At 42.5% G+C, this 19,476-nt stretch overlaps 1 protein-coding gene across 2 annotated transcripts in view; it reads left to right on the top strand.

Annotated features, from left to right (window-relative positions):
* The window catches only part of CCZ1 (CCZ1 homolog, vacuolar protein trafficking and biogenesis associated), a 1,119,178-nt gene extending 1,107,481 nt beyond the window's left edge, over positions 1-11,697 (top strand). For both annotated transcript variants that reach the window (XM_044089701.1, XM_044089702.1), the window contains one exon: positions 11,328-11,697. In XM_044089701.1, coding sequence (XP_043945636.1) covers positions 11,328-11,383 — 56 coding nt within the window. In that variant the 3' untranslated portion in view covers positions 11,384-11,697. The remainder of the gene's footprint in view (positions 1-11,327) is intronic.
* The last annotated feature ends 7,779 nt before the right edge of the window (positions 11,698-19,476 follow it).

Raw genomic sequence — 19,476 nt, 5'->3', positions numbered from 1 at the left:
ATACCTCTTAGCCACGAGCTAATTGAAGACTTCAAGCTAGAGTATGGCCGAGTCGGAGCCGAGGTTTGGCTCCGAATCCAGGGGTAAGAATGTAAGGCGAGATGGACTGCATACATCGAACATTATGGTGAGTACATAATTTCTTGTTTTTGAAAGTGGGCAAACCCGTCTGCTCCCCTTAACCCCTCAGCTGTAAATCTGTAAATGTACTTTTTCGACAATCACACAGTGGTGGGGAAAGGACACATTCCCTTAACTCAGTGTCAACTGAACTTGGCAACATGCTGCCTGTGTTCAGAAGCAATATAAGTGAAAAGTGAATCATCAGCTCTCCTTCCTTTATACTGATAACCTCTGATGGAATGCACCACCAGATATACAGGTTTGATAAAATTCATTGATGAATTGCATTTTGACAGCTATTGAGTATTGTTGATTTCCATGTTAGCATCAAGTACATCAGCATAGTTTAGGTGGCTAGCAAGGCAGTCATACTATAGCACTGTATTTCTTGAGTTCTGAGAACATTGGGGCTGCGGATGTTTCTTCTCTTCTGTTGTGTGATCTTGGAATTAGTATATGTAAAGTAGTGGAGCTGTGGGGTGTAAGGGGAGGCAGGCCTTCCTTCCCTGCAAAGGACACTGAATTTTACTGTGTGTAGATTTCAAAGCCAGTTTTTATGATGTAATTGCTGCTTTCCATTGCCAATCAGTGAAAGTGCCATTTAGTGTCTGTTATATGAGAGAATATATTTCAGCATGTGACACTTTACAAGTGATTGTGTGTGTGTGTAAAAATGCATATTTATATGCACAGGCGCACACACACACACACACACACACACACACACACACACACACACACACACACACACACATATTTTCAGATATATACATGCAGCATCTACTCCTACATCTTGGTATACTTTCCAGAAACAAAGCTGTAGTGATGCTTCTCATCGGTCAGGATATAAGGACAGGTGCATGCATGTTCACTGCATTTCCTAATTTTATTAACTGGAACATTTTCTTTTACATTTTTTGTTTGTTTGTTTATATAAATTTCTTTGTCTGAATAGGGCACTGATTTCACTGAACCTCTTTCAGACCCAGTCCTTTGTTACAAAACAAGACAAGTACAGTCATTTAGAAAAATAAGTGATCAGATAATAGAATGTGCTATATACAGTTGTGAAGTAGACATCTGAAATAGTCTTAGCATAGCCTGTAGTATTATTTACAATATGTGCAATGTTAAGATGAGGGACAAGGAAGGAAATATTAAAGTAAATAAAGGTAAGAGTGAGAGCATAATTAAGGTAGTGGAGCAGGGAGTAGAAGTTATGGCTATGGCCAGCATTCAGAAATGGATGTTTGTTATCAAGGGTATGTTTTCAGAATGGAGTGAAATCAGTGTGCTGATGTAATTTTGGTGGCTCCTAAAGGTTCAATTGCAGCTTGCTGATCTGATAAGATGGTGCTTAGTAGAATCTGAACTCAGAATAGCTGATATTAGAGGGAATAAACTCCCAGAGTCTTGAGTGCAAGAACTGAGAATCTGTGATCACTCAGAAGTTTTGTAAAGGAGTCCGACAATTGGGGGGGCATTGGATGAAATGGGTCATAGCAAATAGTTGAGTTGTAAGGATTTTTATGAAGTTTCTGTAGTTGGAGAGTCTCAGAATTCTTACAGGATTATTTAACCAAGAACAGGAATTTCTTAACGGATTACCACTTTGTGTTCAGCTCTTAATGAGAAGTTTGAGTACAGACTGTAACCAATGTGATAGTTGCAAATTTCTGCCTTTCACACGCTTTTCAACTTCTGCTGGTGTTAGGCCTTTATCTCTTTTCTTTAGGTATTGACATTTGTTTCAAATACTCATATTGGATGCAGAATATGCAGAAATGTTCTTTAGAAAGAAAACTACATTTTACCAGTTTTACATAACCTGCTGTACCTCATTGTCAAAATCATTGTTTTAGTGAAAAAGATCATGTAGTCAGTGATTGTTTTCAAGACAAAGTCCTTATGATGCATGTCATAAATGGTGTATAGCTATATTCACTGAGAGAATATTTTAGTGCATTTAACTCCATTCATTGAATGGTTAAAGCAGACAAAGTGGCTGCTGTAACTATAAAGCTATTGAAACAGTGACGATAAGTCAAGGTTGTAACTGTATGACTAAATCTAAATATATAGTCAGACTTGCTCAGTTTTCATTATTCTGCATGTGTGTATGAATTTTGCATACATGAAGTAGAGAAACCTTTTTGATCTTTCTTGGTCCTTTGAAGGTTGTGGCGCAGACTGGTGTTTGTGAACCTCTGCCTCATATATCTAAAGAACACTTGTTCAGCATGTTTTAATTTCTTGCTAGGAACTTGCCATTTAATCTCTCTGTTTTGAGGACACCTCCAGTTAGAGTTAGTAAGGAACATGCATTGGCCAGTTAACATACAAAGAGGACATGTATTGGTCCGTTAATATTGGTATAAACATTCTTTGGGGAACATTGATGGAGGACATGCATTGTCCAACTCACTGAGGAACTTCCTCCTACTCTTTTCCATAAGTCCAGTTGGGTCTTTTACACCCACCTGAGCTACCATCACCTCAGATAGGTGGGTATTCAGTTTAATGTATCATCTGGAGTACAGCACACTCAGGAGGTCCACATGACCCTCCAAAAAACTTTCAGTAATTATTTTTTTCAGCCAACTTGGAAATGTGTGCTCCCATCCTATGTATCCATGATGCCCTTCAAGGATGCATCTGCAGTCATCACATATGGGTTGTCCTGCCTCAGGCAGCCCTTCGGTCGGCCAGATTCCAAAGTCTGGGTGTGGCCTCGGCTGATGTCGCACTTTCCCCGACGTCAGAGCGTCTGGGGTATAAAAGCATCAGCCGACGCCATCTTCCTCAGTCTTTCTTGCCGCGTGGTGCCCGAAGCAGAAGCAGTTCGCAAGTGCCGGTCGGCCAGCTCCTGTGATTCAGCTACCGAAGACTTCGAAAAAGCTAAGTACCCCGTTGGGGACTCTTTCTTGCCTCAGCCGATGTCAGATAAAGTTAATAATTGTTTAACTTGTGGGAAACAAATACCTCATAAGGATTTCCACTCTTACTGCCTACCTTGCCTAGGCCCAGACCACGACATCTCGGCCTGTTCAGCCTGTGCTTCCTTCAACTGATGAACTCTTAGACGTCGGTCGGAGTTTGCAGAGGAATTCTTTGGGGCTAGTTTTGCTTACAAAATGCCGTCGGAGACTCCGACTTCACATTTAGTTATAAAACGGAAGGACAAGGACCGACACACGCGGGCCGCGGTTTCGACCACGGTCAGGCCTACCGCGAGTGTCTCAGTCTCGGCTGAAACCGAGTCCTTGGTACTTCCTATTACCGAAACTGCACAACCGACTTCCTCGGCCCCGGAGGCCCCGGCCGAGGCGGTTACTGAATTACCGATTGAATCCGGTGTCCAGGAACCTTCCGACACCATTCCTTTAGACAAGTCTACTCCTGCACGTGGTGCAGCCAGACCCCCTGCATCCATGTCCATTAAGGCTTTTTCTAGGGCTAAAGCTGCTAAACTTACTAAAGCTTTGCCTCCCAAGGTTTCCTCTCAGAGACCTTCTACTGGCTCACAGATTCTTAGCCTAGCAGAGGATCTTATCTCCTTGATTAGAGGTTCTCAACCTCATCCGGACAGGGGCTCTCAACCACCTCCAGACAAAAGGCCCAGGGTCGAGCCCTCTGACCACCACTCCTCAGATGAGTCCACTGATGGCTCTGCTCTGTCAGACCCCCAGGAGGAGGCTTATTCGGCCTACGAGGATTCTGATGCTGAAGAATCTATTCCCTCGGCCTCCCCTCCTGAAGAGTTTTCCTTTGGAGAGACACTACACTCTATGAGAGAACATTTTCAATGGCAGGGTCAGGAATTCTGTGATTCTAGAAAGAGATTAAGGACCTTTTTACATTTACCTCAGCATAGACCTTTAGCTGTACCTCCTGTTTTGAATGTTATTGATGATGTGTACTCTGATGCTAGTACAGCACCTGAGTCTCTCCCTCCGGCACCTGCCAAGCCTGATAGGTATTACAGGGTCCTGGATTCACATCTACACCTGTACAAGGCCCACTCTGCTGATCCTGAAACTATTTCCCAGGGCCCAAAGGGGGTTGCAGCTGCCACTGCTAAAAATCCTCTACCCTCTGAAAGGGAGTCCAGAGCTTTAGAGAGATGGGGTAAGAAAGTGTATACTTCTGCAACTCTTTCCATGAGGGCATTAAATTGTCAATTTCATATGATACAGTACCAAGAGTATTTGTTAGATGAATTGCATAAGAAACTGTCCTCTTCTGAACCTCTTGATCGCAAATCCCTTCAGGATCTGGTACATAACTCCCAGCAGGTTAGTAACCATTTCTTGCAGTGTGGTTATGATGCACTGGAAGCTTCATGTAGGTCAGCTATGACAGGTGCAGTTATTCGTAGGCATGCCTGGCTGAAGGAACAATCTTTCCCAGACCATGTTAAAGCTAAGCTTTTGGATGCTCCTATGGAAAAGCAAAAATTATTTGGTTCCACGGCTCAAGAGGTCTTAAAGAAATTTGAAGAAAAGGCAAAATCTGTGCAAACAGTCAAAGATTTTCTGCAAGTCCAACCACCGAGATTCAGCAGAAATTGGCCTACTAAGAATTGGTCCTTTCCGGACTCAGACAGATCCCAGAGAGGCAGGAATAGGCATGCCAGAGATAGAGGGCAAGCTAGAGGCTCCTACAGAGGCTGTCAGTGGCAGCCTCCCAACCAGAGAGGTAGTGCAGGAACCACAACTGCTACACCAGGACAAACTCAATGACTTTATTTTGACTCCGCCGACCAGGGCTCAATTAGAAGTACCTTTGGGCGGAAAGCTTTCTTTATTCTCAAAAAATTGGCACAGCATTACAAGGGACACATGGACACTTCAGATAATAGACAAAGGATACAGGTTCCATTTCCACACATTGCCAAAAAGAAAAGCAATGCCAGACCTGCCACCAAATCACAGGGCAGAGGCTTTGAAGCAAATTACCAAATTAATACAAATGAAAGCCATAGAAAAGGTACCCCTTTCAGAACAAGGCCAAGGATTTTACTCCAGATTATTCCTTGTTCCAAGAAAAGAAAATCAATGGAGGCCTATTCTCGACTTGTCCGCACTAAATACTTACCTCATTGTGCCAAAATTCAAAATGCTGACTCTACAGCAACTCCTTCCCATGCTGTGCAAGGGGTCTTGGCTGGTGACTCTAGACCTCAAGGAGGCATACCTGCATGTCCCTATTCGACAAAGTTGCAGAAGACACCTCAGATTTCTTGCAGGGTCAGAGCATTATCAATTCTCAGCATTGCCCTTTGGCTTATCTACTGCGCCCAGAGTATTCACGAAATGCCTGGCAACAGTAATTGCACACTGCGGACTTCAGGGGATTCAAATCTACCCATATCTGGACGACTGCCTTATACAAGCGGACAACAAGAAAATTTTGTTAAAGGACTTGGACTATGCCATCCACCTACTACAGAACTTGGGATATACAGTCAACATCCAAAAATCAAGACTTGTTCCATCCCAAAGAATAACCTTTCTGGGTGCGGATCTAGACACAGCCACCCAAATGGCCTTCCTCACAGAAGAAAAGCAAAAACAACTACCGGATTACTTCAAGAATCTGACAAGACAAACTCAGCTGACTGCAAGGAAGATCCTGCAGGCCCTGGGTTACATGGCATCTTGCATTTTTCTGATTCCACAAGCAAGGCTGCATATGAGAAAATTACAATGATACCTAAGGAGTGTATGGACTCAGCACAGTCACAGCTTAGAAACTTTGATCCCATTCATTCCATGCCTGCAAAAGGAATTTCTGTGGTGGGCTCAAGCCTGCCAGTCGAACAGCGGGTTGCCCTTCAGCAAACCAAAAGCCAACCAAACCATCACCACGGACGCTTCAGACCAAGGTTGGGGAGCACACATGGAGGGCAGATGTATCCAAGGGCTATGGTCACAAAGAGAGCTGCGCATGCACATAAACCAAAAAGAAATGCTGGCAGTGATACACGCAATCGAGGCCTTCGAACCTTTCCTTCATCAAGGCCACCTGCTCATAAGAACAGACAACACCACTGTTATGTGGTACATAAACAAGCAAGGAGGCACACATTCATACCCTCTATGCAGACTGGCAATGAATCTATGGGAACTTTCCTTGAAACTCAATATACAGCTGCAGTCCCAGTTTGTGCCAGGGAAAGGCAATACACTGGCAGACAGCTTAAGCAGAACCACCATGGATGCACACGAATAGATGCTGCACCCAGACATCTTCTTACTCGTAACACAGTCATGGGGAAGGCCGGAAATAGATCTGTTCGCTTCACCCCACAATCATCAACTGAAGACATTCTGCTCAAGGACATACCACCCTACAAGCATGGAAAGTGGACGCTCTCTCTTTCAGCTGGAAAGCTCTAACAGTCTATGCTTTCCCACCTCTCCCATTAATGACCAAGGTTTTACGGAAGATCAGGGCAGAGCAGCCCAGAGTGATTCTGATAGCTCCAAACTGGCCAAGACAGTACTGGTACCCACTGTTAAAGAGCATGTCACAGACGAAACCGTGGCCTCTCCCCCTATGGCCACTTCTACTGACGCAGCACAATTTCAAGACTCTGCATTCCAACCTGAAAACCTTGCAGCTAACTGCCTGGAGAATACCATGACTCCTCCTCAGGATAACCTATCCCAGAGAGTGAAGGATATTATTATGGAAGCCGCCTTCCACAAGGAAGGCATATTCAGCAAAATGGAAAAGATTTCACACTTGGAACACAACAAAAGGCCTAGATGTGACAGTGATGAACATGGCACATATACTGGAATACTTGGCAGAATTGTTCCACATTGGTCTGTCTTACTCTTCCATTAAGATACATGCCTCAGCAATTTCAGCAGAATACAGTGTTAATCCACCTGTCTTCTCTCATCCTCTCCTAAGACAGTTTCTAAGAGGAATCAAAAACATCAATCCTCCAAGGAAACCACCTCTACCTACTTGGGACCTTAACTTTGTGTTGGAAAAACTAACACTTCCTCCCTTTGAACCAGCAGCATCGGCGGATCTACAGTTTCTGTCTTGGAAAACTGCATTCCTTCTGGCCATAACCTCAGCAAGAAGAGTATCTGAGTTACAAGCTTTAATGGCAGTGCAGCCATTCCTTATCTTTCATCAAGACAGAGTTTCTTTGAGAACCAATCCCACATTTATGCCAAAGGTGGTATCCAGGGTATCCTTGAACCAAGCAATTCACTTGCCTACATTTTTCCCAAAACCACAAAATAAAGGGGAGAAACTTCTGCACACCCTGGACATACACAGACAACTGCGCTACTACTTGGACAGAACTAAGTTACAGAAAGACTGATCAGTTGTTTGTAGCATATGCTGCTGGGGTTCAAGGAAAAGCAATTTCCAAACAGACAATTTCAAAATGGATAGGAAATTGCATTCATTTTTGTTACTCCTTTCATGGAAAAACTGTGCCAGCAAACATTAAACCTCATTCCACGAGAGCCACAGCCACCACCACAGCCTTCCTAAGAGGGGTGGCTACCAAGGACATTTTAGAAGCTGCTACATGGAGCTCCATGCATACATTTGCCAAGCATTACAATTTACCTTTATATTCCAGATCCAGAGCAGGCTTTGCTATGGCAGTTCTGCAGGGTATATTAACTACACCATCCTTTTCTTAGTTCCTCCTCCCCCAGATTGGCTATGGTAATCTACCCATATGTGATGACTGCAGATGCATCCTTGAAGGACATAGTACAGTTTTGTACCTACCATAAATGTAGATGTCCGATAGGTATGCATCTGCAGTCAGGTTTACCCTCCCTCCTTCCCCTCTGTGGTATTCCTAGGGTGCTTACCCCTCCTTTAGCAAGCTGGGGGATCTATTATGGTGTATTTGTTTGTATATATTTATATATATTTTTGCAATTGTTTGGAATTTTATTGCATTTCTCCAAATTTAGCCTTCCTAGAGGGCACCTGGCATCTGGGGCAAGAAAAACTGAGGAAGATGGCGTCGGCTGATGTTTTATACCCCAGACGCTCTGACGTCGGGGAAAGTGCGACATCAGCCGAGGCCAGACCCAGACTTTGGAATCCGGCCGACCAAAGGGCTGCCTGAGGCAGGACAACCCATATGTGATGAATGCAGATGCATACCTATCAGACATCTACATTTATGGTAGGTACAAAACTGTACTTTTCCTGAACATATATGCATGTATCAGACTTTTTTACAAATGTCATTTGAAATGCTCCCCACATATGTGCTACTCTCCTTATTTATTTTGTCTTACCACTACTGTTTTCCTAAATTTACTTCTCTGGACTTTATGAAAAGGTGCATGATGGAGTTCTCAGAAAGTGTATCTGAAGCAGGTAAGACGCTAGTCCTGAGCAGTATTCTACTATCCCCAAGAATTATGCCACAGTATGATCAAGATTATTAACTTCAGAAAGTGGCTTAGATTCTAAGTGGGTACAATATATATCAGCCTAGAAGAGATGGTAGACAGTCCAAAATGCTTTTCCAGTGATGGTCTCCACCTCTCCATCCAAGGCATCCATATATTAGCTGAAAACTTGTCCACCCCATTGTGCCTTTTTAGACAAAGTAAGTCTTCTAAAACTTCCAACATAACTAAACAGAATCAGGACAATATTAAGATATTGCTGCTCAATGCCAGCAACCCAAGCAAAAAACTCAACATCCTATAAGCGCTACTTATCTAGAAAATGTAAATATATGCATTGTCACAAAGATCTGCTTCAAGACCATGAACAGGCACATCACATTAGAAATAGGCACTAAAGGTGGCGGTGTCTCTAATATTCTTAGAGATCCCACCTCCAGAGTCATTACACAGGATAATGACTTGCAATTCCTCCACATTCAACTTAATATAAATGAAACCCTTTATCATACAATAGCTAACTGCAGGACCCCATCTATACCCCCTCCGGCCCATTCCTCCTACCTAACCAGTATGGAGGTCCCTATGCATTATGTAATGAGCTCTATTCTCTTAGAAGACATCATCTGTCCCACCATCAACTGGAAGATTTATACAGCTTCAAATATGTATGCACAGAGATTTCTGAACTACTTAGTCCACACCCCAACCATTGGAGGTAAAATCCTGGATTTCATCCTTACAATGTGGAGTAGCTCTGCTCCCCATCTATTGTAAACTTCTCCCTGGCCAAATGTGACCACAGTCATTCACATTCATCTTAAGACTGAAGCCAGAAGCATAGTGCAATACCTCAGTCTTTAAAGAACATTCACTGGAAAAGCTCACCCAGACTCGGCCAAACTTGATATGAAGGAAGGGTTACTTTGTTTTTACTTTCTTGTATTTTGCATTGCTATTTTGTCTTCTTCTGTTTTGTGGATTGTGATTTATTTTCTTTACACTGTATTTCTTTACACTGTATTTTACTTGTGTACTGCCATTAATTGCCTATTTAAATTAGGAATGAGTCCACAACTGTGTCTCTTGTGAATCACAAAGAAATTTTTTCTCCACCCTCCCACGCTGGTACTGTTGTGTTTTTAAACTCAACTGTCTTTCTAGTTGCCTGCCCCTTGTGTTAATTTGACTATATATCTCCTTCCCTTTCCTCTTTCATTGACTATTGTGAATAAGCACAAAATTAACAATTTATGAAATCACTCCCCTTCAACTATTTAAAGGAGAATTGCACCCACATATTCAAAAAACATGTTTATTTTATCATAGTTTGGTGTTTCCTACATTTTAACACCACTCTGGAACTATTTACAGATTTCTAAATATTTTATACGAAATTTCTGAGCCTGACCACATGGGGTCTGGTAGCACTGATTTCTGGTAAGCAAGGAAAATTTGTTCTAAGTCTCACTGTCTAAGTGGCTGGAAGGCTGTATTGCCTTTTGCTATAACCAACATGGAAATTGGTTACAAGACCAGATTAGAGCACACTGCACAGTGGCAGCCAGTACTGCTAAAGTTTTTTTCCAAGAAATGTTTAGTCATTTTTAAGACAACTACATGGACAACCATTCACACCTTTTCTAGGCCCTACAGACTGGGCATTTTGTGCAGGAGGCAGGCAGGCTTTGCCACTACAATCCTACAGAATCTTTGTGCTCCCCGTACAATGAAGTTGTGGTTAGCTGATGCACTGGTTTAATATTGTTGCATATGTAATGAATCATTATGGGGGCACTGATCCTTAAAATGAACATGATAGAGTTGTGTGACTGCACTTACCATAAGTATAAATTTTGTGTGTAAGATTACTGTTGCAGCATAGGCACCCTCACTCCATGCTAATTTCTTCCACATTCCACTTATGGTAAGGGCTCCTTTCTCTTCAGGAAGGCATCCTTTACTCTTGCTCAGATTTGTCTTGAGGTGAAGCATGCAGTCTAACACACACACAGTAGGTCAAAGCAGAACACGTTGTGGCTCTGTAATCCTCAGAATAAGTTAACATAGGCTTATTTTCCGTTAGGACCATGTGCTGTAGTGGCATCTATTGTATGGAGAACGTGGCCCTTTTGGAAGGGGGTGATATCTGAAAGCTTTGAAAATCAGGCCAGCAGTGGTGGGATATCTTCCTGTGTACATAATCTGTATATGACAAGTCATACTGCAGCAGTTATCTTACTTGAACATATGGTGAGTATGCTCACACAACTTTACATTATGGTAGTTTTCAGTACAACACATTTTAATCCTGTTAGCCTCATTCCCACACAGTTACATTTTTAAAATGATTTTACTTAATTGTTTGTTAACCTGATAAGATTAGCTAGGCACATGCGTCATTATATACATGATTAGCTTGTTAAGTGATTTGCTCAAAGTTAACCAATAAACAAGTGGAAGCTGTGGATTTGAAGCTCAGAACTGTATCATTTATTTCTCATTCATTACCATGCTTTCTCTCCCTTCTGTAAGATCACTGTAGTGTAATACCATTAGTTTAACACTTGGGCGCAGCACAGTACTGCTTAACATGTTATCATTCCTTTATAAGCAGTCCACTTGTGGCTGTAGAGCTATTCTGACCAGATGAAATAGTGGTGCAGAATGTATTGCTTGGAGCAACTTTGATTCTCTCTAGTAGACTAATTTAGAGTGCTGTTATATAAAAGATGTACAGCATATCAACAGATGTCTTACAGATTTTTTTTTATGTTTGTTTATCTGCAGATGAAGTAAAGAAACTTTGTGCAACACAGTTCAGCAATATATTCTTTCTGGATTAATCTGTGAATCAAGATGATGCAGGGGACTTCACTAACAACGCAAAAGCTCTGATTTTGTATTACTGAAAAGTGTATACATCAGTCATGCTGGGGAAATAGCATTAGTAAGGCAATACTTGCCAAGAGTTTGGAAAGGGGAACTTAATCCTTTGTAATAAAATTAAATATAATCACAATGATGATAAATTTTTTAAATTTTAAATATTTATGTTGAAATATTTTGAATGGACTACAGACTTACCATTCCATTTCGCTAAGGCAATATAATGTGAATATTTTACTGTAAAAAAATAAATAAACCATTGCCACTTGTATTCTGTGTATCATTTATTTATATACACCTGAATATTAAGTCAATGAAACATGAAATATTTTTCAGTGCACCATACATCAATTGCGCATGCAGAAAACTCTTGTTATCATTGCATTTTGATGACTGGATATATCCCATTGAGCTAGGTGCACTTCAACTGGGAGAAAAGTATAATAGCACAGAGAAGTAATTTATGCATTAATACTGGATGAATGACTTAAATAGTGAGAGACCAAGCATGTGTTACACCAATCTGGCTATGTCTAAAAGGAGCGTGAGGATGTTCGTGTTTCACTGTTGCAGTCATGACTGTTGGGTTCTCCCCTGCCGGCAGGCAGCCCTCGGTCGGCCAGAATCCCAAAGTCTGGGTCCGGCGTTGGCTGTTCAACCACGCTCCCTGACGTCAGAGCGCCAGGAGTACAAAGCTGACAGCCAACACCATCTTCTCCAGTCTTGCCGTGCAGTGATAGCAGTTCGCAAGTGCCGGTCGGCTGACTGCTGACGATTTTTTTTTTCCTAATATACTTCGGTCCGAAGATTTTCTTCTCCACTCAAAGCTAAGTACCCCGTTGGGGAAACTTTTTTCTTGCTCCACTCCGATGTCAGAAAAAGTTAATAATTGTATTTCATGTGGGAAGCAAATACCTCATAAGGATTTTCATTCTTACTGTATTCCTTGCTTAGGCCCTGACCATGACGTAGCTAGCTGTCGGTTTTGTGCTAGATTCAATCAACATACAATTAAGCGAAGGTACGATTTTGCTTTTCATTACTTCGGTAGGCGCTTTAACTACAAAATGTCGTCGGATACGGTTCCGGCTACCGGAGTTCACAAACGTTGCAAGGATAAAGACAGGCCTCCGAGGTCCAAATCTGATGATAGCGCACAAGCGGAGCCAGCTTCAGGTTCGACCGGAGTCAGTGAGGTGCTTTTGCAGCCCCTGTCGTCGGCCATTTCAGAACCAACGGCCGAAACGGACTCTCATGAGGAGCCAACCAGGCCTTTAAATATTTCTGTTGCAGGACCTTCGGACAATGCTCCTTCAGATGGGTCCAGAGCCGCTGTGCAGGTACCGGCTTCCGAAGGAGTTTTCAGGCCTACTCAGCTTCTAATAAAGGCAAAGCCAAAGACAAAGGCAAAGACTCCTTCTAAATCAAAGACTACAACACAGGCCTCTTCTGAACCGGCTCCCAAGTCACAGAAACAGTTACTCAAGATGGCGGAGGATTTACTTACTATGATTAGGGGTTCACATCCCCCTCCAGATAAAAGGCCAAGGCAGGATGTTTATTATGATTCCTCTGATCAGGCTTCTGTTTCCTCAGTTTCTTCTTCTGATCAGGAATATTCTTTCCCTCTTTATGAGGATTCTGATGCTGAAGAATCCATTCCTTCAGCTTCTTCCCCTGAGGATTTCTCCTTTGGGGAAACTTTGCATGAAATGAGGGAGCATTTTCACTGGGAAGGACAGGAGTATTCGGAATCTAAGAAAGACTGAGGGATTTTCTTCTTCTTCCCCAACATTGACCCCTGGCTATTCCTCCTGTTTTGGCTATTGTGGATGATGCCTTTTCAAAGGCTAACTTAACCCTGACTCTTTTCATCCTGCTCCTGTTAAGCCTGATAGATATTACAGGGTTCCTGATTCCCATCAGTTTTTATACAAGAACCCTTCTGCTAACCCTGAAACCATTTCTCAGGGTCCTAAGGGAGTTAAGGCCGCTTCTGCCAAATATCCCATTCCTACTGAAAAGGATTCTCGATCCTTAGAAAGATGGGGCAAAAAGGTGTACACTTCTGCTACCTTGTCCATTAGGGCTTTAAACTGTCAGTTTCATATGCTAAAATACCAGCAATTTCTCTTGTCTGTTTTAAAACAAAAGCTTACTTCCATTTATGCCTGTGCAGATAAGGAATTGCATGACTTATTGCATGCCACTGAACAAGTTGGGAAGCATGGTTTACACTGTGGATTTGATGCCTTGGAGGCTTCTTGTAGGGCTGCGGCCTCGGGCACAATCATTAGAAGGCATGCATGGCTAAAGGAACAAAATTTGCCTGAACAAGTAAAGGCTAAATTATTGGATGCTCCTGTTCAGCATAATGTTTTGTTTGGATCAAAAGCTGAAGAGGTGATTAAAAAGATGGAGGATAAGGCGAAATCCATGCAAACAGTTAAAGATTTCTTACAAGTACAGCCACCTAGATTTAGCAGGAATTGGCCTTCAAAAAATTGGTCCTTTCCCACTTCAGACAGGCCTCAGAGGGGTAGATATAGACGCTCCAGAGGAAGGCCTCAAACACAAGCTTCTTATAGACCAAGACAGTGGACTGCTTCCACCCCTAGGGGGGGAGAGGACAGGTCATAAACTCAAAGGAAGCAAACTCAATGACTCCCTCTGTTGGGCTACAGGAACTTCTTGCCTGGAAGCCCCTCTCGGAGGAAAACTCTCTCTTTTTTATCAAAATTGGACTCAAATAACCCAAGACAAGTGGGTTTTGGATGTGGTTTTAAGAGGTTACAAATTCCATTTTCATACCTTGCCAAGGCCAAGCGGATGGCCAGACCTTCCAAAGCATCAATGGACAGAGGCCTTAAACCAGGTGGAAGCTCTTTCGGCTGTGAATGCCATAGAACAGGTTCCACTTTCAGAGATGGGAAAAGGTTTTACTCAAGGCTCTTTCTAGTGCCAAGGAAGCAAAACTCATGGAGACCCATTTTGGATTTGTCGGTCATGAACACCTTTCTAGAGATTCCAAAATTCAAGATGCTTACTCTACAGCAGCTACTTCCAATGCTGTCCAAAGATGCTTGGATGGTAACTTTGGATTTAAAGGAGGCATATTTACACATTCCCATCAGGCAGGATCGCAGAAAATACCTCAGGTTCAAGGCCGGATCGAGGCACTTTCAATTCTCTGCGCTGCCCTTTGGATTATCTCCTGCGCCCAGGGTCTTCACCAAATGCCTGGCTCCAGTAGTAGCTTACTGCAGACTCAAGAGAATTCAAATTTACCCTTATCTGGACGATTGTCTAATTCAGGCAGACAACAAGGATGTCTTACTCCAGCATCTAGAATTTGTACAGAACCTCCTCAAGTTCCTGGGATTCTCTTTAAACATAAAAAAGTCAAATTTGACACCATCACAACAGATAACTTTTCTGGGTGCACTTCTAAACACCACAACCCAGATGGCATTTCTGACATCCGAAAAACAATTACAGCTGGCTTCAACTTTCAGAACCTTGGCAACTCTAACTCAACTATCTGCAAGGAAATTCCTGCAGGCTTTGGGTTACATGGCCTCCTGCATCCTTCTCGTACCATATGCAAGACTACACATGAGGAAAATACAGTGGTACCTTAAAAGTGTATGGTCTCAGCATTGCCACAGTTTAGACATTCTGATCTCCGTCCTTCCTTGCCTTCAAAAGGAATTTCTTTGGTGGTCCAGGGCATGTGCTCTAAACAAAGGGAAACCCTTCCGTCTGCCTCCTGCCACTCAGATTCTAACCACGGACGCCTCGGATTATGCTTGGGGAGCCCATTTTCAGGGCAGTTGTCTGCAGGGCCTTTGGACAAAGGATCAGAAGCATCTGCATATCAACTTAAAGGAAATGTTAGCCGTTCAGAAAGCTCTTTTGGCCTTCAGGAATCTCTTAACAACCAGGACAACTACTAATACGGACGGACAACACCACAGTTATGTGGTACATAAACAAGCAAGAGGGATCTAATTCCTTCCCCCTTTGCAGACTAGCCATGGATCTATGGAACACAGCTCAAGCTTGCAATCTGGATCTTCAAGCTCTGTTTCTACTAGGGAAACAAAACTTCCTGGCAGACAGTCTGAGTAGAAACCTTTCGGATCCACACGAGTGGATGCTGGACACCAAAATATTCAGGATGATAGCAGCAGTCTGGGGATGTCCTCACATAGACCTCTTTGCATCCCATCTCAATCATCAACTACAGAATTTTTGCACCAGGACTTTCCACAGAGAAGCTTGGAAAGTGGATGCCCTGTCATTCAGTTGGAGGAACCTCTCGGGATATGCTTTTCCGCCTCTTCCTCTTCTTCCACGGGTTTTATTGAAGATAAAACAGGACAAGCTGAAGATGATAATCTTGCTGGCTCCAAATTGGCCTCGGCAGTTTTGGTATCCAACTCTAAAAAAACCTATGTCGGAGCCCCCTTGGGTTTTACCTCAGTCTCCGAACCTTCTGTCCCAACATCAGGGTCAGGTTCTACACTCTCATGTCAGAACTCTCAGCCTGGCAGCCTGGTTTATCCAGGGCCTTTGATTTCTTCTTTCCTACCCAAGCAGGTTATGGATGTCATTTTAGAAGCCAGACGTCCTAGCACTAGAAAATCTTATGCAGGAAAATGGAAAAGATTTTGTTCCTGGATGCAGGCTCAGGATTCTGATCCTCTTCTTCCTAACATTACTTTAATTTTACTTTACCTGACAGATCTCTTACATAAGGGTCTCTCTTTCTCTTCCATTAAGATACATGCCTCTGCTATTTCTGCTCATTATAATTCAGACCCTCCCATCTTTTCCCACCAGCTCATGAGACAGTTTCTCAGAGAAGCTAAGAACTTAAGACCTCCTAGAGCTCCTCCCATTCCTGCTTGGGATCTCAACTGTGTTTTGGAAAAACTAACCTTGCCTCCTTTTGAGCCTGCTGCCTTTTCTGACATCAAGTTTTTATCTTGGAAGACAGCTATCCTGTTAGCCCTAACCTCTGCCAGGAGAGTTTCAGAGTTACAAGCTCTTATGGCTGTGGAACCTTATATTATTTTTCATCAAGACAGGGTATCTTTGAGGACTAATCCTACCTTCATACCTAAGGTGGTTTCCAAAGTGGCTTTAAATCAAACTATCCACTTGCCAACTTTTTTCCCCACTCCACAAAATAAAGGGGAAAGGATCTTACATTCCTTGGATGTACACAGACAACTACGTTTTTACCTGAACAGAACCAAGGACATCAGAAAATCAGAACAATTGTTTGTTTCTTATGCTTCAAGTTCCCAAGGTAAAGCCATTTCAAAACGGACATTTCTAAATGGATTGCTCATGGAATCAGATTTTGTTATTCACACCATGGAAAGCAAATCCCAGGGAGTATACGGACTCATTCCATCAGAGCTGCTGCCATTTCTGCGGCCTTCCTCAGGGGAGTTCCTACCAAAGACATTTTGGAAGCTGCAACTTGGAGTTCAGTGCATACTTTTTCTAAGTACTACAATCTACCTCTCTACTCTTAAGTCTAAAACAGGCTTTGCCTCTGTGGTCTTGCAGGCCTTTTAGCTGCCCCTTCTTCTTTATGACCACCTCCCTTTCTTTCAGCTTTGGGATTCTACCCTACAGTCATGACTGCAACAGTGAAACACGATGAACATAGTACAGTTGTGTACACCTACCATAAATGTAGATGTTCGAGTGTCTTCACTGTTGCAGTCGGGGTTTCCCTCCCCTCCTCTCCCCTCTTATTTTTACTTTTGTGTATTTCCTTTTTTCACCTTTCTTCTGAGGTGTATTTGCAATGGTTATGGGACCTTTTTCATTTTGGGACTCCTGACATCTGGGGCAAGAAAAACTGGAGAAGATGGCGTCGGCTGTCAGCTTTGTACTCCTGGCGCTCTGAAGCGTGGTTGAACAGCTGACTCCGGACCCAGACTTTGGGATTCTGGCCGACTGAGGGCTGCCTGCCGGCAGGGGAGAACCCAACAGTCATGACTGCAACAGTGAAGACACTTGAACATCTACATTTATGGTAGGTGTACACAACTGTACTTTTTTATAGCATCTGGAAGCAGTATCTCTGTTACCATTATCTCATTTTTTCATTAAGTCCCTTGAGAGGAGGCTGATTTTGCAACATTAGTAATTCTAGTAAGTCTAAGAAGTTGCATTAAGCATAGCTTTTACATCCCATGCAGTTTTAAAGTTATCCTCAGTGTTAATATTGAGGATTTTTATGAATTGTCTAGTATTAGCAGAACCTGTACTTATGTTTGTTATTACTAGACTACTGTATTTTATGTATTTACTTATTCTTTGTTGACAGGGTTAGTCTCATTAGGCCAGTGGCCTTTTTTCATAGGAGACCTGAGGTGGTATTTGTACTAACTAGGGAACTTCCTGTCTATTTTCAGTACTCTGTGATCTTTTACATCTGCCTGAGAAACCACCAACTTGGGTTGATGGTGCCTCTGCTTAATGTCTCCTCTGAAGGATGGCTCACTTAAGAGTTCATCACCCACTCCCTTATGATACAGTGCCAGTACTGGAAAATTAATCCATCTCCCAGATGTGGGGACAGAACCCACAACATTCTGGTTTCCTAGCACTGAAGGAAAGTATGCTACTTGTTGAGCTACTTACACTGCTACTTATATGAAGCATTTTGCCATCAATTCTGAAAGCATGTTAGGTCTTGGTGTCTTCTTTGTCTGCTTATGGGAAGAAACGTACACTAGTAGCAATCACAATAAAAGCTTTATCCCTGCTCCTTTATGAATTCTAGAAATCAGTAATATGACTTCATCAGATAGGTTTGAATAAAAGTAAAAATGCCTATTTGTTTGAAAGGTGTCTTTTTAGACAAGACTAAACATCTGAACAGAGGAGGATTGTGGTGTACCACACTTCAAAACTCTAATAATTCAATAGCAGTAATATTTCCTAATGGCTTGCCCACTGCGTGATGGTTACTGAGGATTTCAGACAACATCTGTTGGAAAGTCTTTTCAATGCTATTGAACATTCTTTGTCCAAAATGCATTTTTTGGAGAAACAGCCTTTGATTAACCAAATAGATCCCATTGTTAATAAACATATCACCCAGAGGCATATAGGCAGTCTGCACATTATGTCTAGTATGCCACCTTTCAGGACTGATATTCACAGACATGGACCGAGGTCATTAGCAGCACTGTAAAATCCACCTTCTGCTTTATAGTTGCACACCAGAACAAGTAGTACACAACAGTGTACTAAGTGCTCCTGTACACAATTCATACCCTGCACTATGTTGTACTGCACTAGATTACAGCACAGCCAGCAGAGAGAAGCTATGTAGCATACCTTACTAAATAGGTTTTCTGTGCTACTCTGTGGTATGCTGTTACAGCTGACCGTGACTCGTAGAAATTCCACATGATCATAGTAGGTTACAAGGCTAACGTCCCTAAAGCTTTTTTAAGCCTATCCATTCACGCCTCAATTTTCCCAGTTGTCAGTGCCCAAGAACTAGAATGGCTTTTGTATATTCCTGTGCCTTGGGGCATCTACAAACTGTTTCCATCCATAAGGGACACAGGTGACAAGGGATGAATCTGAAATTTCCCATCCATTAGTACAAATCGCATTTGAATAGGCTTTGGAAAGAATTCTGGTTCAATTGAATGGGAAGTTTGTTTGAGAGATGGGGTAATCTCTAAGACTTGTGTACCTGTATGTCCAACATGTTTTATGCCACAGGTGAAGTTTAGATCCTTAGATTGGGTAATTTTAGTGCTGTTTGTTTTGTAGCAGATCCTTCAGGGCTGGATCAGAAAGTGCCCTGTAGATTAGGCATAGATCGCCCCTCAGCAGTCTATAGGTGATGAGTAAAGGGGCATGCCTTTAAAGTGGTCCACATAGGGCATGTTATTTACACCCTGTATTCTTTTTTCTTGTGAGGAACCTCTGTGGCCGCTCCAGCTGTTGTAAATACCCAGTCAGGTAAACACTGAAGAGTGCATTGCACTTAATTATTGGTCTA

The sequence above is a fragment of the Protopterus annectens genome, chromosome 12.part0 (assembly GCF_019279795.1).
Source record: "Protopterus annectens isolate FY-2018-M chromosome 12.part0, PAN1.0, whole genome shotgun sequence".
Lineage (NCBI taxonomy): Eukaryota > Metazoa > Chordata > Ceratodontiformes > Protopteridae > Protopterus > Protopterus annectens.
The sequence above is the reverse complement of the archived record's forward strand: the minus strand, read 5'-3'. Positions and strand labels throughout refer to the sequence as shown.